General features: G+C 39.0%; 1 protein-coding gene across 3 annotated transcripts in view; it reads left to right on the forward strand.

Moving 5' to 3' along the window:
• Positions 1 to 23,136, forward strand: part of ADAM23 (ADAM metallopeptidase domain 23) — a 1,167,569-nt gene that overhangs the window by 647,717 nt on the left and 496,716 nt on the right. For all 3 annotated transcript variants that reach the window (XM_044076026.1, XM_044076027.1, XM_044076028.1), the window contains exon 10: positions 10,948 to 11,019. In XM_044076026.1, the coding sequence (XP_043931961.1) occupies positions 10,948 to 11,019 (72 nt within the window). The remainder of the gene's footprint in view (positions 1 to 10,947; positions 11,020 to 23,136) is intronic.

Here is a 23,136-nt window from a genome sequence, read left to right on the forward strand (position 1 = left end):
AACTGAAGAGCCTTTGCTAGTTAATAAAGAATCAGCAAAAAGGTGCAGTTGTTGTTCGGTGCCTCTCCATACAAAAAAATATCATCAATAAACCTACAATACTGATCAGTTAGTTCAAATCCGGGTAAATACACCAACGTGTCCAATTCCCACTCACTTAACACAATGTTGGTGAATGCAGGTGCCATTTTTGTGCCCATGGCAACACCCCTTACCTGTTTGTAAATCTGTTTGTTGAAATGAAAAAAGTTGTTGTCTAATACCAAATCTTTAAGTTTATACAAAGAATCAATTCTGTTTTTAGGAAATTTAACAAACTTATGTAAGAAATGTTTAGAGGAACATGAAGAGGAATGTGGTTAAAGGACAGTTTGTGAGACTTTCTAGGTTGATTAGTAATGATAATACCTTTAACACTGAGTGTGACTTTCTAACTGATTTATTTGTACAAAGAACTTACCCCTTACCCTTAGTTCTGTCTATTAGGAGTGAGATTAATTCCTTGAGACACACCAAGTTCAAGCCCATTTTAAAATGGGGTTTCTCTAATACACCTAAACCATCCACTGACACTAACAGATCCTTAAGCTTTTCTCTCCCCATTAGCAGAGATATGAAGCACATTAAAAGTATTATCAACAACAACTGGACAATCATCACTAGTGATAGTAATTAAAAACCTCTTATTGGATCTGTTCCTAAGTTCACTTTCAAGAAATCTAAGACCTTCAAGTCTTTTTTTGAGAAATAAGATCAAGCGTTTATTTTATCTGAGCCACTGAGTACAGATTACACTAATGGGATGTTTAAGTGTGGTAAATGTGTATGCTGTGACGATATTTTTACAGAGAATTCTTATGTGTTCCCACATTGTAATACCACCATTCATTTTAAAAAAAATTAACTGCAACAGCTCTTTGGTAGTGTATGCAGCTAAATGTTCTTCATGTCAAAATTTTTACATTGGTAAGACCACACGCAGACTAACTGATCAGAATAAAAGAACACAACGCAGCCATTAGATCCAGGAACAGGTCAAATGCCTTAGGCAAACAAAGTATTCTCTGTGCCAATTTTGAAAGGTTTAGGTTTTTCGTATTGGAACAAATTCCTCATTACTTGGGGGACTCAGACAATCTCCTGCAAGTGTTGGAGTTGAAGTGGCAATTGTATTTGAAAGCAGACCATCTCCCAGGTCTTAATGAAGCTACTAATATGAAATGTGCCCTAAGATGGATGCAATACCTGTTTTCTATAGTATCATTGTCAGGCATTGAATATTCATGTTACTTGCACTTAATGTAGTCAAATGTCTAGCTATTATTACTTACTGATGCATATTGTTTAGCAATCCTGTTTACCACTTGTTGTTTACTAATTATTTACAGTTTGGAGTACTATTTAACATGATGCCTTTCACATCTGTAATTATTCTGACGAAGTTCCTACACAATAAATGGAAGGAAAGCTTATATCACAGAGAGGGTTATTGTCTTTATTCTTCTTCTTTATTATTTTTTTAAATTTTTAATATATATATATATATATATATATATAGATCTACTTTGTATGATCTAAATTTCATTTGACTGAAATTCATTTGACTGAGACCATAATACCAACATTTCAAAATAGTGAAAACTCACTTGACTGAAACTCATAATACTGAAACCTTGGCTAAATTTCAACATACTAAATTGTAAACTATAGACATGCACATTTACAACACCAATGACTAACTCTTTCCAAAGCTTAAAAACTACTTACGTGCACTCTTAACAGAAACCGGACGATATAAAACCAAACTAGGTGTGACCCTAGCTATGACCCTCACACCCCCTAATGTGGGGGGCTGTGCCCCCCACACCCCCAACTATATATACTAACTTCAGGATTGCACTATAGTGGAGAAAAGGGCACATGCCTTTCACTTACCTTACAGTAGTCTACACTCTGTCACTGCTATGTTGCAATTTAGCATTGTAAGGTTTCAGTCCAATGAGTTTCAGTCAAGTGAGTTTTCAGTATTTTGAAATTTCGGTATTATGGTCACAGTCAAATGAATTTCATTCAAATGAAATTTAGATCATATGAAGTAGACCCATATATATATATATATATATATATATATATATATATATATATATATATATATGGGTCTACTTTGAAAAATCTAAAACCTATCTATTTTCAAAACATTGAGACCAGAACATCTAAATCCCAAAACATCTAAAACCCATAACATCAAATTTCATAACATCTAACACTACAAATCACAAGAAAATAATATCCCTTCCACATATAACGACACCAAACTACCAAACACACTTTTTACTGCGTTTCTGCAGGGAGGGCAAGCCCCCCTGCACCTGAGCCCCCCCCCGTAAATTAAATATACCAACTCCAAGATCACACTACAGTGGGAAAAAGTTAATTTCCTAACCCCACTGTATCAAGCACCCCTGCAGAAACGTAGTAAAATGTGTGTTTGGTAGTCTGGTGTCATTATATGGGTTTTTGATATTTTGGGTTTTAGATGTTCTGGTTTCAATGTTATGAAATTAGATGTTATGGGTTTTAGATGTTTCGAATGGGACCCATATATATATATATATATATATATATATATATATATATATATAGATATATATATATAGATATATGTGTGTGCGTGTGTGTGTGTGTGTGTGTGTATATATATATATATATATATATATATATATATATATCTACACACAGAGAACACACACACACATACACACACACACATATGCAAATTGCATGCTAATTAGTTGTCCAGATTTGTGGACAAATGTGCCTTTTTAAGAGCCTTTGTTTAGATGTTCAATATCTGTAGGCCGAGCGGTATGGCTCTGGGTAAGCTTACAATAGTAGCAAACAGCAGAATATATACACATATACACAAAATTATTTAAAAAAATAAGCCTTCAAAGGTAAATGACTATGAGAAAATAAAAGAAAATTCTTATCTTTAACACAAGACTGACTGGTTAAGACAAAGGTCACTATAGTGATTTGCAGCTTTAAAATTATGTGCATGTATGTTATGCAAGTTAGAGTTAAGGTGTACATTTTAATGGATGTTGGCAGGTGAAGGAAAACACTTCTTCATTTGTCTGCTCTTGTGTACAAGATGCATTCACCTTTGAATCACTTATGAAAGTACTGCAGTAGTGCATGCAATAAATAAGTTTTGGCCTCACCGGTTCCATGTTCCCACAGTTTCATCCCAGCTGAGTGGAGGACAGCCACTGTCATCCCTTTGCACAAAGGTGTAGCATCCATCGATCCAGGAAATTATAGACCCATCAGCCTAACTAGCCTCATTTGCAAGGCCATGGAATGGATGATCATGGACCTCATTAACAAAGAGATTGGCAACCTCCAAACACTCGATCCCACACAGTTTGGCTTCATCAAGTGGAGGTTATGTCTGTTAAATCTGGTCAACTTCTTTGAGACAGTCACCAAAATCATGGATGAGGGAAAGACTGCTCACACTGCGTACCTTGACCTGGTCAAAGCCTTCGACACTATTCCCCACTCGGGCATAATAGATAAACTCTCTCAACTAGGCATCAGTCTGTATGTTTCCAGATGAGTAGCAAACTGGCTCATTGATAGAACCCACCTAGTCAAAAGGGGGGAAGTCACCTCAAGCAGTAAACCTGTAACAAGCGGAGTGCCCCAGGATTCGGTGTTGGGGCCTCTGCTATTTGGGATATACTTTTCTGAGGTGCAGGCCAAAACTAGTGGGCTATGGCTGACCAGGTTTGCAGATGACTGCAAGCTGGGTGCTGTCATCAATTACCCTAGTGATGTGGACATCCTCCAAGAGGATCACACTCAGACAAATGACTGGTGACAGAAACATAGCCTTAAGCTGAATATTAAAAAATGCATCATCATCCCCTTTGGGGAGAGTGATGTCCCCACAAATTATCATATTAATAACAATGTCCTAAGCACACAATCAGTCGTGAGGGATTTGGGGACCCAGGTTGATAGCAACCTGAATTTTGATCACCATGTTGCTTCCATTATACAGAAAGCCTTCTACACGGCCCACCTCATAAGTAAGGGTGTCTCATCCAGGGATAAAGAGGTCATAACATCCCAGTATTCTTCCCTTATGAGGCCTATTATTGAGTACATTGTCCCTTTTGACATGTACCTCGCAAAACACATGCAGCAGCTGGAGAGACCACAGAGGTTCCTCACCAGGAGAATCCAGGGCCTCAAAATCTACCCTACACAGATAGACTAAAAGCCCTATCCCTCTACTCATTTTCATACTGACACCTCAGAGGTGACCTCTGTCTGGCATACGAGGTGATCACGGACCCCACCTTGATGGAACTGCTGCATATCCGCAAGTCAAGCTCCACTCAAGTAACCCTCACGCATGGCCTCAACCTGGTCTGTGACATCAGTAGTACTTGGTGGGATAGATTTGTGTCCCAGAGACTCCCCCATCTATGGAATAGACTCCCTCTCCACATCAAGTAGAGTACCTCCTTACCCCTTTTTAAGCACAACCTGGATAACTGGATGGGAAACAGAAAATACACCCCTGGGATTCCACCTGTGACCCTGCTGGACAGGGGCATCAGGTGTTGACTTGTCTAAACATGGTCTAAGCTTTTGGCTAGGCTTATAAGGGCCTCAGGGCCAATAGCCTAGTAACCTTCTATGATTCTATGATCGTGTGTTTTCTGATGTAAAATTAGTGAAAAGAAGATTGCATTTCTAGGTTGACACATGGGTACCTAGGCATAATCGCAGCGTGGAACATAGGTGTGGGAATGTACATCATTAGAATGCAAGGTGATCTCAATGCGTCCTTTTTAATGATGCCTTGCATGTTAGTTACTGCAGTGTGTAAATGTGATGTAGCTTCTGTTAAGTTACTATAAGTTAGTAGTATACCATTTTTATTATTCTGTATCATTTCAGTGTGATGGTGTGGTAGCATCATTTTAAACCATTGTATTTTTGCAGTTAAAGATGCAGTGCTGCAGGCCTTAATATTTAAGACACTGTTTGAAACCTGAAGGTCTCCTAGTCAGTGGTTATCTTCCCTTTACAGTAGTGCTTTCTGGTTATTATAAATCAATTAAGAAAGGTTAACAAATACAGAAAATGATAATGATATCAAATAGACGTTAAAGGAAAGCTGGAAATCAGAGTCCAAGAGCCTGTTTTGTCTAATGTAATAAAGTCTCCCTCTATTGGAGACTTAGGTTGAATAAACTTAATTAGACAGTGCTCCTGGGCTGAGTCTGAAGAAGATCCATGTGTTTCAGTCTTCTACCTGAGTTTCATGTCTCTCAGTTGTCCAGAATTTCAAAGAATGCCCCTGATTTTGCCTTATCATTTTACCTGTTCATCATACACGTTTTCTCTTTCTGGTAAATCTCAGGATTTATTTTCAGCCATCAAAGCCAGTTATTACAGTTTTATACATCTCACTGTCCAGAAAATACACGCTGATGCAAAATCTGCTGTTCTCTCAGTTTTAAGTGAATCAGAGAAATATTTTTAAAAAAAGTCCCTGATTTTGGACCTTTGTCCTATAATTTTTGGCTTTGTCCAAAACCCCTGAGCAAATAACTTGAGAGGTATGCCCTAGTTATCAAATATAAATAAATAGTGTGCATGTAAATTATGGTGGAGCCCTGGCCTCATCTAGTGGCCTTGTTGAGTATTGCATGTTAAGAGCATTTGAATTTAAATGATGATATGTTATACTGCATTAAAGCATTATTGACACTATATTTTATTTTTGTCTGCTCAGTAACTTAGCAGAGGTCACAATGCATTCCAGATTTCATATTGATTGTATTAATGGAGGCAGACAATCACTACCACTTCTCAGGGCCATTTTTCTCTAGAAATCCTTCATCAGACGACCTACAAAACTGATGAATGTCATTGCCAAATGCAAGTATTTCACTTCACTTGCATGTCCTGTCAATTTTATACCATTTACGTATTTTTTTTCTTCAAAAGAATTCCTTTCATCTCTTCACCCTTCCTGTCATACATGTTGTTGCATCCCTGCAAGTTCTGTCTGTCTGTTTTGTGGATTTGATCTTAAGCATATTAACTCACAGCAGCCTTAGTTTGATTTTTTTTTTAATTTCTGTCATATAGTTTATGTATGTGAATGATAAAACCCTTTGTTCTGGAAACTCTTTGTTTCTTTGCTACTGTTTGAGCATGTATCATGGTGTGAAATGGCCCAAAAGAATCACACCCCCTGAACCAGTTACCCACCAGTTAGTCTAAGACTAAGGCTGCTAGCCAGCTTTATCCTGGGTTTGATTCCCTCAGCCTCCATTTGCTTACTGTGTGAGTTTAAGGAATTAATTTGGGCTGCTACTGAAAGTGGGCCTCAATTTGGTTAACAAAATATATAATGAAAATAAATGAATACAAAATAAAGAGATTTCAGAAAAACAGCTTATCAAAAATATGCATTTAACAAACATGCAAGATTCTTTCCGTGTGGGAACTGGTGGTCAAAGGGTCTGGATAATATGACATTAATTTTGTACTTAACAACATCTGAAGAAAGGGAGTTCCAAGATGGCTGCACACTGACCAACCAGTTTCAGTCCTCCCAGTGTGAAAAAAAGAAACTGAGAAAGAAGAGTTAGTAATTCTGCCAGCTTGAGTAAACTTCATTTACTGGCTGGTAAGTACACTGCCTGGATGCCAGCAAAGAAGACATTTAGAGAACCTGAAAGAAAATCAGCTAGAAAAGGCGTAAAAGAAAACACTGAGCAGGAAGAATCCTGCAGCTGTTCGGCAAAAATCAGTTAAAGTGTCTACTGTGGTGGAAGAGTTAGCTGCCAGCAATTGAGAGGAAAATGACATCTGAGGAATTGTCTTTTGAAAATTGTTGAGACATACTGACCTGTTCAAATATTGTTGCCATTTTAGTATTTACAGGTTTCCTATCTATTTTCATGAGAGAAAATATATGTGTGAATTATTACTGTAGGCCCATTAAAATATATCCTTTAGTCATTTTTTCCAGAATGTTCCTTTATCAGCCATAAAATTTAATGGCAAAATTAGAAGAAAAAGTCAGAGATCCTTATTTCACCTTTAGATATTTTAAAGTATTATCTTACAGTAATATTATGATACCCCCAAAATCATAGTTGTAAGGTGTAATATGCTTTTCCCTGGCTCCTGTTATATCGTGGTAGCCTTTGCCCCTGGGATGTTCACATGGTTCGTAGAATTTAATTGGAAAACTTTAAGACATTGTGTTTTGAGGTTCTATGTGGTCTGATGGTAATGTAACATCTTTTGGGATAGTGGGTGGGTGCAACAGATAACAGCAGTGACCAGTTTAAGAAAATCATTGCAACTGTATTAGGGAGTGACAAAGTGTATGAGTGATATATAACAAAACCGTAAAGCATACAACTGCAAACATTTTCTGCCTCTTGTAAACCTGCAGGAAAGGAGCCAGACTCTTTACTCTTTATGTAAATTAACTTCACAGTCTTTAAATCAAAAGAAAAAAATATTTTAGTATGAACATTTTTAAATTTTAAGGAGCAGCAATTATCTTAGCACAATATTATGAAAACTGTAAAATGCAACTTCAGAAGAGGAAAAAAGCCTTCCATCTATGGATTGCCACCTTTGAACTGAGACCTATCTCAGATTTCTATTTGTTGTCAGATGACTGCCGTAAAGTACTCCATTTATAAAGTGCTATATGAGAACTACATTGTCTTGTACTCTATGCATTACAGGTTGGAGGATCTCATGGCTGTGGAGCTGAGTTGTCATGATGGTCCCCAATGTTGACCCGACAGTAAGCAGCTTTGTCACTAGTGTCCATCTTTGACATTGTTCTCTTTCTTCCACCATCTATCTTTTGATCTGCATTTGTATAAAGGCTGACTCTTGAATGATGCCGTTCCAGCAGCTACAAATATTGATTACTCACAGTAATATTTGATAAGGCAGTAATATTTGATAAGGAGATGGATCTTTATTTATTCTTATTCATCCTTTGTTGATTGTATTAGTGCCACTAGGCTAGTGGCCTCTTTTTCAGTGGAGATCCAAGGTGATATTTCTGCTACTAGGTGAAATCTGGCCTGAGCATCAGAGAACTTGCCTACCTTTTTTTCAGTAGGTGTCATGGGATCTTTTACATCCATCTGAGTTACCACCAACTTAAGGGAATGGGACCTCTGTTTAATGTCTCATCCAAAGGATGAAACACTCAAGAGTGCAACAACACCTTAATGCTGCACAGCCTGGGGTGGGAGTAGAACTCACAGCCTTCTGCATCAGATGTATATGTGCTGCCTGTTGTACTGCTGACACTAATGCTTTCTCATGTCTTCACTCCATTGTTAAACTCATCTACTTTGTTTAACTGGAACTGTTACTGTCAATGTGAAAAATTAGAAAATGCTTTCCTTAGTAACAAGGCATTTGGAGCCTTCCACTAGACTGCATAATTAAGGAAGAAACTGTAAAAGAAACTGTTAAAAGCTGAAGATATTTTTTCTACAGCCAGAAAAATTAAAATGATGTTCCTGATATTTTCCCCAGTGTATGCTTGGGTCCACTGAGACAACATGACATATTTGGTCCAACAACAGCAGAAATTCTACTGTTGATGTAGGATTTCACATTTGCATGAGCCACGGGTTCTTCAGAAGTGAATAAATGGTTAGATCCCAACAAGTTATAATTTATTAGATGTTGCTTGTGATGTCTTCACTACCAGAAGCATGGCTACCAGCTAGTTTCATGAAAGATTCATCTGCTACAGATGGAATGTTTTCAAGACATTAGCACTGCAAAGAGACAGAAGTATTTGGCCAACCTCCTTGGAAGCCCAAAGCCCTAGTCTCTGAGATGCAGTTTCATTTTTTGTTTCTTTTTTTTCTCCTGAGTGTGTGCAGATCAGCCTCCTTTCTGCCATTGGATCTGTCTGTTTATTTCCGTGTCCTTTAAAACTTTAGCTGATGATTGGGGTGAATGTTATCTAATGGAAAGGTCATTATTCTTGAAAGGACTAAGTATTTTAGTGCCTAACCCCTCCCCCTCATGGCTTGATGTGCATACCACATGGGCTAGGTCTGCAGTGATAACCCAGTAATGAGTATGTGTGCGTCTGTCCACACACTGAATGCATGGACACTGGCAATACATGTTGCTTGGCTAATCGAGAACTTGTCCACACTTCCACTACCCACTGCAACAACCAGTCTCTGCTGCAGTGGACATAGTCACTCCCCTCTCGCACTATAAGCAAGCTGGAATGAACCACATACTGACACCTTCCCCAGCTGACTCCTCCACTAGCTGGGTTACTAGTGAATCTGTTGTTGTCTGGGCCCCTGTCACACAAAGTCAGCAAGTGCAGGTTTATTTTTAAGAAAATAATGGCTATGGTAACATTTGATGATCTAAAACAAACTTTACGTTGTCGTGTCAGTTATGACAAAAACTGATATATGGGGCCTGATTCCAAAAGACTTGTCAATGTAGGTGACATTTTGGTATAAGGCCTATCTATAAACAGGCATACATCAGGGACCAGATTCGAAAAGACTTGCTGGCAAGTGTAAGGGACTTACTCTGATGTAAGTCTGCCCTGATTCCAAAAGACTTGTTCTCAGTATAAGTGACTTATTTCAGTGTAAGGTCTGTCTATAAACAGGTTTACTGTTTCAGTGGGGACTAGATTCCAAAAGACTTGCTTTTGGAGTAAGTGACTTATACAGAGCAAGTGTTTTGGAATCTGTCCTAGGGTCATTTGAGGTTTAAAGCAAAGTATTTGTTTTGACAGAAATGAGAACACATGTGAAGTCTTTGTTCTTTATTATATGTGAGCCAGGCCTGTAATTCATATTTAAGGTTAACCAAATATGATTTGCCATCAACATAAATAAATTTTATTATATATTTCTATTATCTATCATTAAAGAATCTGCCAAAGTGTATTACGGGCAGACTTCCTTATACTTAGTGGTATATGGGTACATGATGCCCTTCAGAGTCATTGCTGTAAAACAGTAATGGTATCCATGGAAAAGAACTACTCGGCATGATCTGTCATATGAACAGTGGACTGTGATACGTAAATCAGTGGTGTGATCTAGTATGACACTTGTAGATCGGTAGGCTACTGTCAAACAGAGTGGGAGAGACAAAACCATGGTAACGAATGAATGAATCTGAAAGACTGAAAACAAACAATGTGATTATACAAATGGAGCTTTTGAGGTGAGTTACTGAAACCCAAAAAGTGTGAAGTTTGTTTTGACAATACAGCCTTGGCCATAGACCCACTGACAGGGTCAGATATATATGTATGTTGTTTATTGTTTGGCTTCATGGCCATAATTTGGCTACATGTGATTAGGGTAACAAAAGAAGATTAGTGAGCATTAGGGGTGATCAGATGCTGCTTGTAACCCTTATGCAGTCGCCATTTTCTTTACTTCTTCTTCATTTCCTGCTTGTTAACTCGCATGCTACGACTGCAATCAGTGGGGTCATTCCAGGACCACACCATACTCAGTATTAATGTAATGTATTTATTCTGAATGTATTCTTTATGCACATTTTCCAAGTACTGATGATGAGTTAAGTCATTTTGCTGGTTGTTTTAACAAACATAATTCAAAAAAAAGCTGCCAATAAAGAAAGTAAAAAGAAACCTTTGATCATATTTCAGTTTCAGATTTTTAAGCATTCTGAAATTAACTGACACTGTTTCTATGTCTCTACTCATGATTTAGTCTGTGGAGAAGAATTTACCTATGTATTACTACTCTTCCTGGCATGTACTCCTTAAATGGTTACTAGGAAAATTTTCTTTTTTAAAGTTTTATGGTTAATTGCTTTTAACACATCCATTTTTTGTGTTTGTAGTACAAGAGGCATCGGTCTTCACGGTCACACATGAACAATTTTGCTAAATCCGTGGTAAACCTGGTGGATGCTGTAAGTAATGATACCTGTACTGCTTGTATACTTAACACCGACCTGTGTACTGCTGAGGACAGGACTGGAACTGCCCTTCTTAGCTTAATAAATCGTAAGAAGTTGTATGTAGCTAATATTTCTGTAAATGCACGATTATAAACTTCTTTAATGATTTTTGTTTGTTGACCTGGATATTCACCCAGACAAAAAACATTTTGGAGAACTGGAAAGCAAATTTAGACATGTAAGATTTATTTTTTAACAGAAAGATCTGTATCACAAATGTAGTTCTCAAAACACAGAACTGAGTATGTAAACATTTGATTATACATGAAGGATGTTGAAAGGAAGAGAGGTACATATGTCAACTGTAAAGTGAGCCAATATTTGCAGTGTTGGCTATACTTTGATTTTTTCATAAATTTTTTGATAATAAATGATCTACTCCAAAACAAATGCAGTAGCTGGTTCTCTGCAATAAAACCAAGTGTACAGAAATCACATCTGCTATGCAATAACTGAACACTGTCATACGTTTTTGTTATAGCGTGGTATTTGGTCTATGAGCAAAATAGGCTCCTAGGAGATCAGTGCATTACTCTTCTTTGGCAAATCATAAATAGAAATTAAAAAGCACACATATTGCAGTGAATACAGATATAAGTGAATGACTTTAATGTGTATACACACACACGCGCGCGCGCGCAGAGTAAAAACCAAAGGTAGCAACTTTACTCTTGAGTTTCTACTTAATAATGTAACCAAATGCAGATATAGACACTGGTGAAGAGATGTAGGATAGATATTAGAACATCAGTTAATACTTATAAGTATATTACATTTGGTTGATAGGGGAGTACAGATATCAAACAGTAAACTTCTGATTAATTTGTATAAGCTGAGCTTTCGTCTGTGGAAGAGACTTATGAACTAGTGGTATAGCAGTTACTGAAAGGTGTTGGAGAGTTAACAGAGAAAAAATAGTCAAATCATAGCATAAAGTGAAAGAAAGAAAGAGAAGGAAAGAAAGAGAAAACTGCACATCTGTACTTTAGTAGCAAAGCACTTACTTAAAAGTATATGTGATTTGGTGGCGAAATAATAAACACACTGTATCTCAATGAGAAAGAAATAAAAGTATAAATGTGAACATACTAACTAGTGACAGAGTAGGAAAGTTACTGGATAAAAGATAAACTGTAACTTAAAGAGGAAAATAAAATATGAAATTGCTGTGCAGCAGTGTGACATACTGAAAATTGTCAGTTTAATGGAGAAGAGATATGCAATGTGTCATAAAGGGTGAAAAAAGACAATTTTAATGCAGAATCACACATCACATCTTGTTAAGTATTATTCCATTCAATTTAATTTGTCTACTTCAGCAGTATACTGCTAGTAATGCAACCAGAATAGTATTTCCACGGTTGTAGTTCAGTTTGTAATTCGGGCACTTAATTGTTCAGAGCACACTTGTGTACAACTAAGGACATAAACACTAAAGACTAATGAAATACTGAAAGCCTTCTCAGAGGAGACGCAGTAAATGGCAACAATAAACCATAATACACAAAGAAAGAAAGTTGTCAAATTCCATTCCCAGTATGATTGAGTTTGGGGAGAGAAGGGAAGAGATTGTGACGTACCTATCTAGTTGCATAGCTTGGGTGAAAGGTTCAGAGCCATTTGGCTCACTGAAGCAGCTTCATGGTGAAGGGAGACACATGATTTTCCCCGTTTAAGGACTAATGATCAGATGAGAAAGGATATAATAATATGTCATTGAATAAACTGGTGTTCTCTGCAGCACAATGGTCAATATATGATGAGGAAACCATATTTAAATTCTTTTAAGACAAAGTGACTCAGGTATTTGGATGCAAGCCTATACAGGGGAAGGTAGTTATAAGGTGTGTGGGAGAAGCCAGCATTTTACATGACTAATTAAAACACTTCTTAGAGCGTCTTCTGTGTAGCGACATGCGTGAATGGGCGTTCCTTCATTGAAGGATGTTCATCGTGTTTCACTGTTGCAGTCATGACTGTAAGGTACTCCCCTGCTGGCAGGCAGTCCTCGTTCGGCCAGGATCCCAAAGTCTGGGTCCGGCATCGTCTGCTCAGCCATGCTCCCTGACGTCAGAGCGCCAGGAGTACAAAGCTGACAGCCGACGCCATGTTCTCCAGTCTTTCTTGCCGTGCGGTGATAGCAGTTCGCAAGTGCCGGTCGGCTGACTCCTGACAATTTTTTCTAATCATACTTCAGTCCAAAGACTTTCTTCTCCTACTCAAAGCTAAGTACCCCGTTGGGGAAACTTTTTTCTTGCTCCAGTCTGATGTCAGAAAAAGTTAATAATTGTATTTCATGTGGGAAGCAAATACCTCATAAGGATTTTCATTCTTACTGCATTCTTTGCTTAGGCCCTGACCACGACGTAGCTAGTTGTCGGTTTTGTGCTAGATTCAATCAACGTACAATTAAACGAAGGTACGATTTTGCATTTCATTACTTCGGTAGGCGTTTTAATTACAAAATGTTGTCGGATATGGTTCCGGCTACCGGAGTTCACAAACGACGCAAGGTTAAAGACAGGCCTCCGAGGTCCAAATCAGATGATATTGTACAAGCAGAGCCAGCTTCAGGTTCGGCCATTGTCAGTGAGGTGTTTTTTCAGCCCCTGTCGTCGGCCATTTCGGAACCGATGGCTGAAACGGACTCCCACGAGGAGCCAACTAGGCCTTTGAATATTTCTGTTGCAGGACCTTCGGACAATGCTCCTTCGGATGGGTCCGGAGCCGCTGTGCAGGTACCGGCTTCCGAAGGGGTTTTCAGGCTTACTCAGCTTCTAATAAAGGCAAAGCCAAAGACAAAGGCAAAGACTCCTTCCAAATCAAAGACTGCAGCCCAGGCCTCTTCTGATCCAGCACCCAAGTCTCAGAAACAGTTACTCAAGATGGCTGAAGACTTACTTAATATGATTAGGGGTTCACATCCCCCTCCAGATAAAAGGCCAAGGCAGGAAGTGTATTATGACTCCTCTGATCAGGCTTCTGTTTCTTCAGTGTCTTCCTCTGACCAGGATTATTCTTTCCCTCCTTATGAGGATTCTGATGCTGAGGAATCCATTCCTTCAGCTTCTCCCCCTGAGGATTTCTCTTTTGGGGAAACTTTGCATGAAATGAGGGGATATTTTCACTGGGAAGGACAGGAGTACTCGGAATCTAAAAAAAGACTTAGGGATTTTCTTCTTCTTCAGCAGCATAGACCCCTGGCTATTCCTCCTATTTTGGATATTGTGGATGATGCTTTTTCGGAGGCTAACTTAACTCCTGACTCTTTTCCTCCAGCTCCTGTTAAGCCAGACAGATATTATAGGCTTCCTGATTCCCATCAGTTTTTATACAAGAATCCTACTGCTGATCCTGAAACCATTTCTCATGGTCCTAAGGGGGTTAAGGCTGCTTCTGCTAAAAACCCCATTCCCACTGAGAAGGATTCTAGATCTTTAGAGATAGGGCAAAAAAGTATACACTTCTGCTACTTTATCTATTAGGGCTTTAAACTGTCAGTTTCATATGCTGAAATACCAGCAATTTCTTCTGTCTGTTTTAAAACAAAAGTTAACTTCCATTTCCGCCTGTGCAGATGATAAGGAATTACATGACTTAATGCATGCCACTGAACAAGTTGGGAAGCATGGTTTACACTGTGGATTTGATGCCTTGGAGGCTTCTTGTAGGGCTGCTGCCTCTGGCACAGTCATTAGAAGGCATGTGTGGTTAAAGGAACAAAACTTGCCAGATCAAGTAAAAGCTAAATTATTGGATGCTCCTGTTCAGCATAATGTTTTGTTTGGATCAGAGGTGATAAAGAAGATGGGAGGACAATGCAAAATTCATGCAAACGGTTAAAGATTTCTTACAAGTACAGCCACCCAGATTTAATAGGAATTGGCCTACTAAAAATTGGTCCTTTCCCAATTCTGACAGGCCTCAGAGGGGTAGATACAGACGCTCCCGAGGAAGGCCTCAAACGCAAGCCTCTTATAGACCAAGACAGTGGACTGCTTCCACCCCTAGGGGAGGAGAGGACAGGTCGCAAGCTCATAGAAAACAGACTCAATGACTCCCTCTGTTGGGTTACAGGAACTTCTTGCCTGGAAGCCCTTCTCGGAGGAAAACTTGTTCTTTTTCACTTAAATTGGACTCATATAACCCAAGACAAGTGGGTTCTGGATGTGGTTTCAAGAGGTTACAAATTCCATTTTCATACCCTACCAAGACCAAGCGGATGGCCGGATCTTCCAAAACATCAATGGTTAGAGGCCTTAAACCAGGTGGAAGCTCTCTTGGCTATGAAAGCCATAGAACTGGTTCCACTTTCAGAGATGGGACAAGGTTTTTACTCAAGGCTCTTTCTAGTCCCCAGAAAGCAAAATTCATGGAGACCCATTCTGGATCTGTCAGTCTTGAACACTTTTCTCGAGATACCAAAATTCAAGATGCTTACTCTACAGCAGCTACTTCCAATGCTGACCAAAAATGCATGGATGGTAATTTTGGATTTAAAGGAGGCATATTTACACATTCCCATCAGGCAGGAATGCAGAAAATACCTCAGGTTCAAGGCCGGATCGAGGCACTATCAATTCTCTGCGCTGCCCTTTGGATTGTCTACTGCGCCCAGGGTCTTCACCAAATGCCTGGCTCCAGTAGTAGTTTATTGCAGACTCAAGGGAATTCAAATTTACCCTTATCTGGACGACTGTCTTATTCAGGCAGACAGCAAGGATGTCTTACTCCAGCATCTAGAATTTGTTCAGAATCTTCTCAAGTTCTTGGGATTCACTGTAAACATAAAAAAGTCAAATTTGACACCATCACAACAGATAACTTTTCTGGGTGCTCTTCTCAACACAACAACCCAGATGGCATTTCTGACATACGAAAAACAATTACAGCTGGCTTCAACTTTCAAAACCTTGGCAACATTAACTCAGCTATCTGCAAGGAAATTCCTGCAGGCTTTGGGTTACATGGCCTCCTGCATCCTTCTCGTACCATATGCAAGACTACATATGAGGAAAATACAGTGGTACCTAAAAAGTGTATGGTCTCAGCATTGCCACAGTTTAGACATACAGATTACTGTCCTGCCTTGTCTTCAAAAGGAATTCCTTTGGTGGTCCAAGGCATGTACTCTAAACAAAGGAAAACCCTTCAGTCTGCCTCCAGCCACTCAGATACTAACCACGGATGCCTCAGATTATGCATGGGGAGCCCATTTTCGGGGCAACTGTCTGCAGGGCCTTTAGACAAAGGATCATAAGCTCCTGCATATCAATTTAAAGGAAATGTTAGCCATTCAGAAGGCTCTTTTGGCCTTCAGGAATCTTCTACATCCAGGACAACTATTGATACGGACAGACAACACCACAGTTATGTGGTACATAAACAAGCAAGGGGGCTCTCATTCCTATCCCTTTGCAGACTAGCCATGAATCTATGGAACACAGCTCTAGCTTGCAAACTGGACCTTCAAGCTGAGTTTCTACCAGGAAAGCAAATCTTCCTGACAGACAGTCTGAGCAGAAACCTGTCGGACCCACACAAATGGATGCTGGACACCAAAATATTCAAGATGATTACAGCAGTCTGGGGATGTCCTCACATAGACCTCTTTGCATCCCACCTCAATCATCAACTACAGATTTTTTGCACCAGGACATTCCACGAACTAGCTTGGAAAGTGGATGCACTATCATTCAGTTGGAGAAACCTGTCGGGGTATGCCTTCTCGCCTCTACCTCTTCTTCCACGGGTGTTATTAAAGATCAAACAGGACAAGCCCAAGATGATAATCTTGCTGGCCCCAAATTGGCCTCAACAGTTTTGGTACCCAACACTGAGAAACCTTTGTCTGGAGCCCCCTTGGGTTTTACCACAGACTCTGAACCTTCTGTCCCAACACCAGGGTCAGGTTCTGCACTCCCATGTCAAAACTCTCAGCCTGGTGGCATGGTTAATCCAGGGTCTATGATTCATTCTCTCCTACCCAAGCAGGTTATGGATGTCATTTTAGAAGCCAGACGTCCTAGCACTAGAAAATCTTATGCAGGAAAATGGAAAAGATTTTGCTCCTGGATGCAGGCTCGGGATTCAGATCCTCTTATTCCTAACAGTCCTCTGATTTTACTTTATCTGACAGACCTCTTACATAAGGGTCTCTCTTTCTCTTCCATAAAAATACATGCCTCTGCTATTTCTGCTCATTATAATACAGACCCTCCAATCTTTTCCCACCAGCTCATGAGACAGTTTCTCAGAGGAGCTAAGAACTTAAGGCCCCCTAGATCTCCACCCATTCCTGCTTGGGATCTCAACTATGTTTTGGAAAAGCTCACCTTACCTCCTTTTGAGCCTGCTGCCACATCTGACATCAAGTTTTTAACTTGGAAGACAGCCATCCTGTTAGCTCTGACCTCTGCCAGGAGAGTTTCGGAGTTGCAAGCTCTCATGGCTGTGGAACCTTATATTATTTTTCATCAAGACAGGGTGTCTTTAAGGACTAATCCTGCTTTCATGCCTAAGGTGGTTTCCAAAGTGGCTTTAAATCAAACTATTCACTTGCCAACTTTTTTCCCCACTCCACAAAATAAGGGGGAAAGGATCTTGCATTCCTTGGATGTACACAGGCAACTACGTTTTTACCTGGACAGAACCAAGGACATCAGGAAATCAGAGCAATTGTTTGTTTCTTATGCTTCAAGTTCACAAGGTAAAGCCATTTCAAAACAGACCATTTCTAAATGGATTGCTCATGGATTCAGATTTTGTTATTCACACCATGGAAAGCAAATCCCAGGGAGTATAAGGACTCACTCTACCAGAGCTGCTGCCACTTCAGCTGCCTTCCTCAGGGGTATTCCTACCAAAGACATTTTGGAAGCTGCAACTTGGAGTTCAGTGCATACTTTTTCCAAGCACTACAATCTACCTCTCTATTCTAAGTCTAGGGCAGGCTTTACTTCTGCAGTCTTGCAGGGCCTTTTAGCCGCCCCCTCTACTTTATGACCACCTCCCTTTTATTCTGCTTTGGGATTCAACCCTACAGTCATGACTGCAACAGTGAAACACGATGAACATAGTACAGTTGTGTACACTTACCATAAATGTAGATGTTCGAGTGTCTTCACTGTTGCAGTCTGGGTTACCCTCCCTCCTGTCCCCTCTTATTTTCTCCTTTGTGTGGTTCCCTTCTTCACCCTTCTTCTGAGGTGTACTTGCAAAGGGTATGGGATCTTACTCATTTTGGAACTCCTGACATCTGGGGCAAGAAAAACTGGAGAACATGGCGTCGGCTGTCAGCTTTGTACTCTTGGCGCTCTGACGTCAGGGAGCATGGCTGAGCAGCCGACGCCGGACCCAGACTTTGGGATTCTGGCCAACCAAGGACTGCCTGCCAGCAGGGTAGAACCCTACAGTCATGACTGCAACAGTGAAGACACTCGAACATCTACATTTATGGTAAGTGTACACAACTGTACTTTGTGCGTTAGGCCCGGTAAGCCAGTATGTAAAAATCTACTGCCAATCATTAGTGGACCGGAGTTCCGCTGTGGTGACCCCTAACCAAGAAAAGCCGAAAGACACAAACAAATCAAAACACTTCATTACCAAACATATAGGTTAGTTTAAAGTAGTTTCAGGGGCACACCAAGACTGTAAGACAATCATATGTCTCTCTAAAACTTAGTAAATCAGAAATAGACTGCTGTGTTAGTATTGTTTGTTTACTTAATATTTTTACTTATTTTTTCTCTTCTTTTATTGTAGCATAATTTTATTTAAATTGTTGTTTTTTTTTTTCTTTTTTAGTGAGTTCAAAAGTTCTAGGTTAGAGCAGAAAGCAAGCCATTTGTTTTTCTTTAACGTGTGACAGTATTAATTGCTTATAAATTGTAAGAACAAGAAAGTGGTTCTTCTGTTTCAGTTAACAAGGTACACCATTTCAAACATTTGTCCAAGGCATCTGCAATAAGAGGCTGCTGTTTTAATAAATATTATTTTTCCAGCCACATTCTCACTGTTCCTGTTGTATTTTTAACTCCAGGCTTTCTTCAGTTACGTGCTCCTTATGTTAATTTGGCTTCAGAAGGCCCGTTCTTATCTCATTTTCTGTAACTACTGTTCACTGCAAGACCATATTAAGAAAGCCCTTTTAAATAACTCATTCATACCTTCATCACAGATTGCACTGTTTTTGGCTTTAGAGCTGCAATACTAGTTATATGGGTTGCCTTGTCCCATTCTAGTCTACAGTGCTTGAAAGGCAAACTACATCCAGATAGTGCTGTTGTTTCACTATAACCTACTCATGGCGCTGAATTTGCAGTAATTGGTACAGCGATTAAACAATTTAAATGAAGAAAATGACGTAACCTGAACAAGACATGCGAAAAGCTGTTTTATTCTAGTTAAAAATTTTTCTTACATTTAAATTTTCTTCGATTCTGAGCTCCAAGCAGATGTTGGAGAGCGTATCAACAGTTAGAAATGTGGCACCTCATTAAGTTGCTGCTTTCAGATATTAATGTGTTAATTAGCTACCCTTTCCATTTAGATCTTCAGACCAGCTTACTGCACAATCCAATACTCAAAGCTTTTAACCCACTTCTTGTGTTACTTTTAAAATCTTCATTTACTACTGGTACCTAATACTGTCCTAGAAAGCAGCATTATCAAGTAGAATAGATCAAACCCAATTTTCATTATAGCCCATGGGCACAGTTCCAACTGAGTTTTGAGTAGTAGTAGTACCCATTTCTCTGGCATTTATTTTTAAACTGGAAATAAATTAGTTTAGCTGTGGAAGCTTTGCATGAACTTGGTAGATGACAGTTATTTGAGACAGTATAAGAATCATGTTATGCTTACAAAAAGGGCACATCTTGTTGAAAAGATTTTGGATATTTGAGGGGTATTCACATGTTGAGACTAAACTTTCAGCAGTTTCACTCATTGATTATACATGGACACCTACCCCTACATATGGCTAGGTTCTGAAAAATGCACCCCAAAAAAGCTTCATCTGTATAAGAAACCATAAGCTCAACAAAACATTAACCTCATACACAAAGCAGTTCACACAGATCTCGTACTGACCACTGAAACTCATTTGTATACTGTATTGTATGCCAAACTGATATATGTATCTATATATATATATATATATATATATATATATATATATATATATATGCACATACACATGCACACACACACACACACACACACACACACACACACACACACACACACACACACACACACACACACACACACACAGCTTCCTTAATGTGGTAGTGGGGGTGTCATACATACATACTCCCATAATTTGGTAGTGGGGATCATAAATACAGAACATCCATGACACGGCACTGATAATCATACATATACATCCTCTATAACATGGCACTGAGGAGCATAAATATTAAGTTTCCATAACATGGCACTGAGGATAATGCATACACGCCTCCATAACATAATATTGAAGATCCTGTGTACACAGCAGCCATATCATGGCACTGGGAGGACCCCATAATCAAATAACCTGGCTTTAAAACTGGAATCAAGCTTGTCTGGAAAACAAAACATGTGGTAGACACTGTAGACTTCAGTTTCAAAACACTGCTGCCCATTTTCATGTTTTTTTCCATTATTTATTTATTTATTTATTTATTTATTGCTTTTCTTGACTGGGAAAGTCTAACCTGGTGGAATACCCCTTTTCAGCAGAGGCACAGGGAGAAAAGCTCCACAAGATACAGACATAAAATATACATGCATACATATGTACATAGTGTTATGGACCATTTGCTATTACAATCCACAAGAACTGTGCATAATTTCACTGTAGTATTTGGAGCACATTGATTATACTTTGAAGTCAGCAAAAGAGATATGCTTGTTATGTACCTTTCTGATGTCACAAAATGCATAGCAGTACTGGCAAAATGTACTACCTTTCCAGAATGAAATGTATGGAAGCTTTCAAAGCTGTCACTTGACAGCTGCCCAGTTTGTTCCTGCCTGCTATCCATGTGGCAGAACAAAGCGTGTGAGGTGAGTTATGTGGTAGTGTGAGGTGAACTATGTGGTAGTGTGAAGTGAACTATGTGGTAGTGTGAGGTGAGTTATGTGGTAGTGTGAGGTGAACTATGTGGTAGCGTGAGGTGAGTTATGTGGTAGTGTGAGGTGAGCTGTGTGGTAGTGTGAGGTGAGCTATGTGGTAGTGTGAGGTGAGCCATGTTGCAGTGTGAGATGAGTCATATTTCTTATTAAGCTCTCCTGTAACTGTTGCATGTGGCAAGGTTATTTATAACGGAAGGATCATACAGTATATCTCAGAATCTCACTATGACCAGTTTGTTATACCAAGGTTTTTAAACAGGAATCTGCCTTGCCTGGTAGTTGACAAAGACTTTAAGACTGCGAGCTGTATTTCCTGTGGTACAGGGTTTGATTCCCGCTACCCTTGTTTGTGTACTATTTGACCTTGAGCAAGCCACTTATCATTGCTCCAAATTTCCTTTGAAAACATACTGTGTGTCCAGTGGGCCCACCTGGTTAACAAATAGGATTATTATATGAAGATTTGTTTTCATTTGACTTTGGAGTACTTTTACAGTGTCATATTCCCTGTACTTCATCGTCATCTACTCATGCACATTTAACATTTTTAAAAACATATTAATTCTTCATAAAATGGCTAATATCATTTGAGAAATAATATTTGAGAGGGACCCTACTATATCTTTCCCTACAGACACATGAATGCACCAGCTCAGATTTGTTGAGCTTTATGTGGTGACTCAATGAGTCATATTTTTTGTCATTATTCTCATAGACATTGTTTGCATAAAATTTTAAATAAATATGTTTTATTGCTGTCATAGGGGGAGGAAACCAGAAAAAAAAACATATTCCTCCCTCAACTGTCCCTATTTTGGAGGAATGTTCCTATTTTCAGACCTGATTTAGGCTGCCCCTATTTTTGGAGATATGTTCCTATTTTTAGGCTAGATTTACCCCTTAGCACAATTTTCTGAATGCTCTTCATGACACTTGACTTTTGAAGATGTCTATTTCACATAAAGCCACACTGCATGACCAACATATATTAGTAGCAACAAAAATTTAAAGAAAGAAGACAGGCATCTTAAAACTCCCTTTTCTGAAGCAAAAATAAAGGACCTTGTGAAGTAGAATTTTGTGATACTGCTCATTAAAGTCTACAGATGTTGCACTGTCTCTTTGATAGCATGCTTATATTTTCCCATAATTTTTGTCATTCTCTATCTTTTAAACATATTTTTGTGAGTAGTCTCAAACATTCCTACTGGAAGTGGGAAGAGTCATGTACTATTTGACATTCTGATTTTATGCTTATTAGGTGCACATATTTTTTGCTAGATGTTCCTGTTTTTCAAAGGCCTTGGTTCCTGTTTTCAGTATTTGCACATTGAGAGTTACAGTGGATATAAAAAGTGTACACACCCCTGTTAAAATGCCAGGTTTTTGTGATATAAAAAAATGACACCACAATAGATCATTTCAAAACTTTTCCCACCTTTAATGTGACCTATAACCTGTACAATTCAATTGAAAAACAAACAAAGCTGTCAGGGGAAATAATATGGAAAATAAAAAACGTACAATAAGGTGGTTGCATAAGTGTATACACCCTTAAACTAATACTTTCTTGAAGTACCTTCTGATTTAATTACAGCATTCAGTCTTCTTGGGTACACACCTGCCATCAGTGAAAGAGACTCTTATTAACTCCAAATAATGTTCAGCTGTCCTAGTAGGATTTTACTGACATTTACTCAGTTGCCTGCTACAGCAAAAGCTATGGTTTGCAGAGAGCTTACAAAGCATCAAAGGGATCTCATTGTTAAAATTTATCAGTCAAGGTAAGGGAACAAAAACATTTCCACAGCATTGGATATACCAAGGAACTATTGCCCTGTTAGCCTGACAAGACTGGTCTGCAAAGCCATGGAATGTATCATCATGGAACTCATAAACAAAGACTTTGGTAACCTCCAAACTCTAGACCCCACCCAGTTCTGG

The sequence above is a fragment of the Protopterus annectens genome, chromosome 6.part1 (genome assembly GCF_019279795.1).
Source record: "Protopterus annectens isolate FY-2018-M chromosome 6.part1, PAN1.0, whole genome shotgun sequence".
NCBI lineage: Eukaryota > Metazoa > Chordata > Ceratodontiformes > Protopteridae > Protopterus > Protopterus annectens.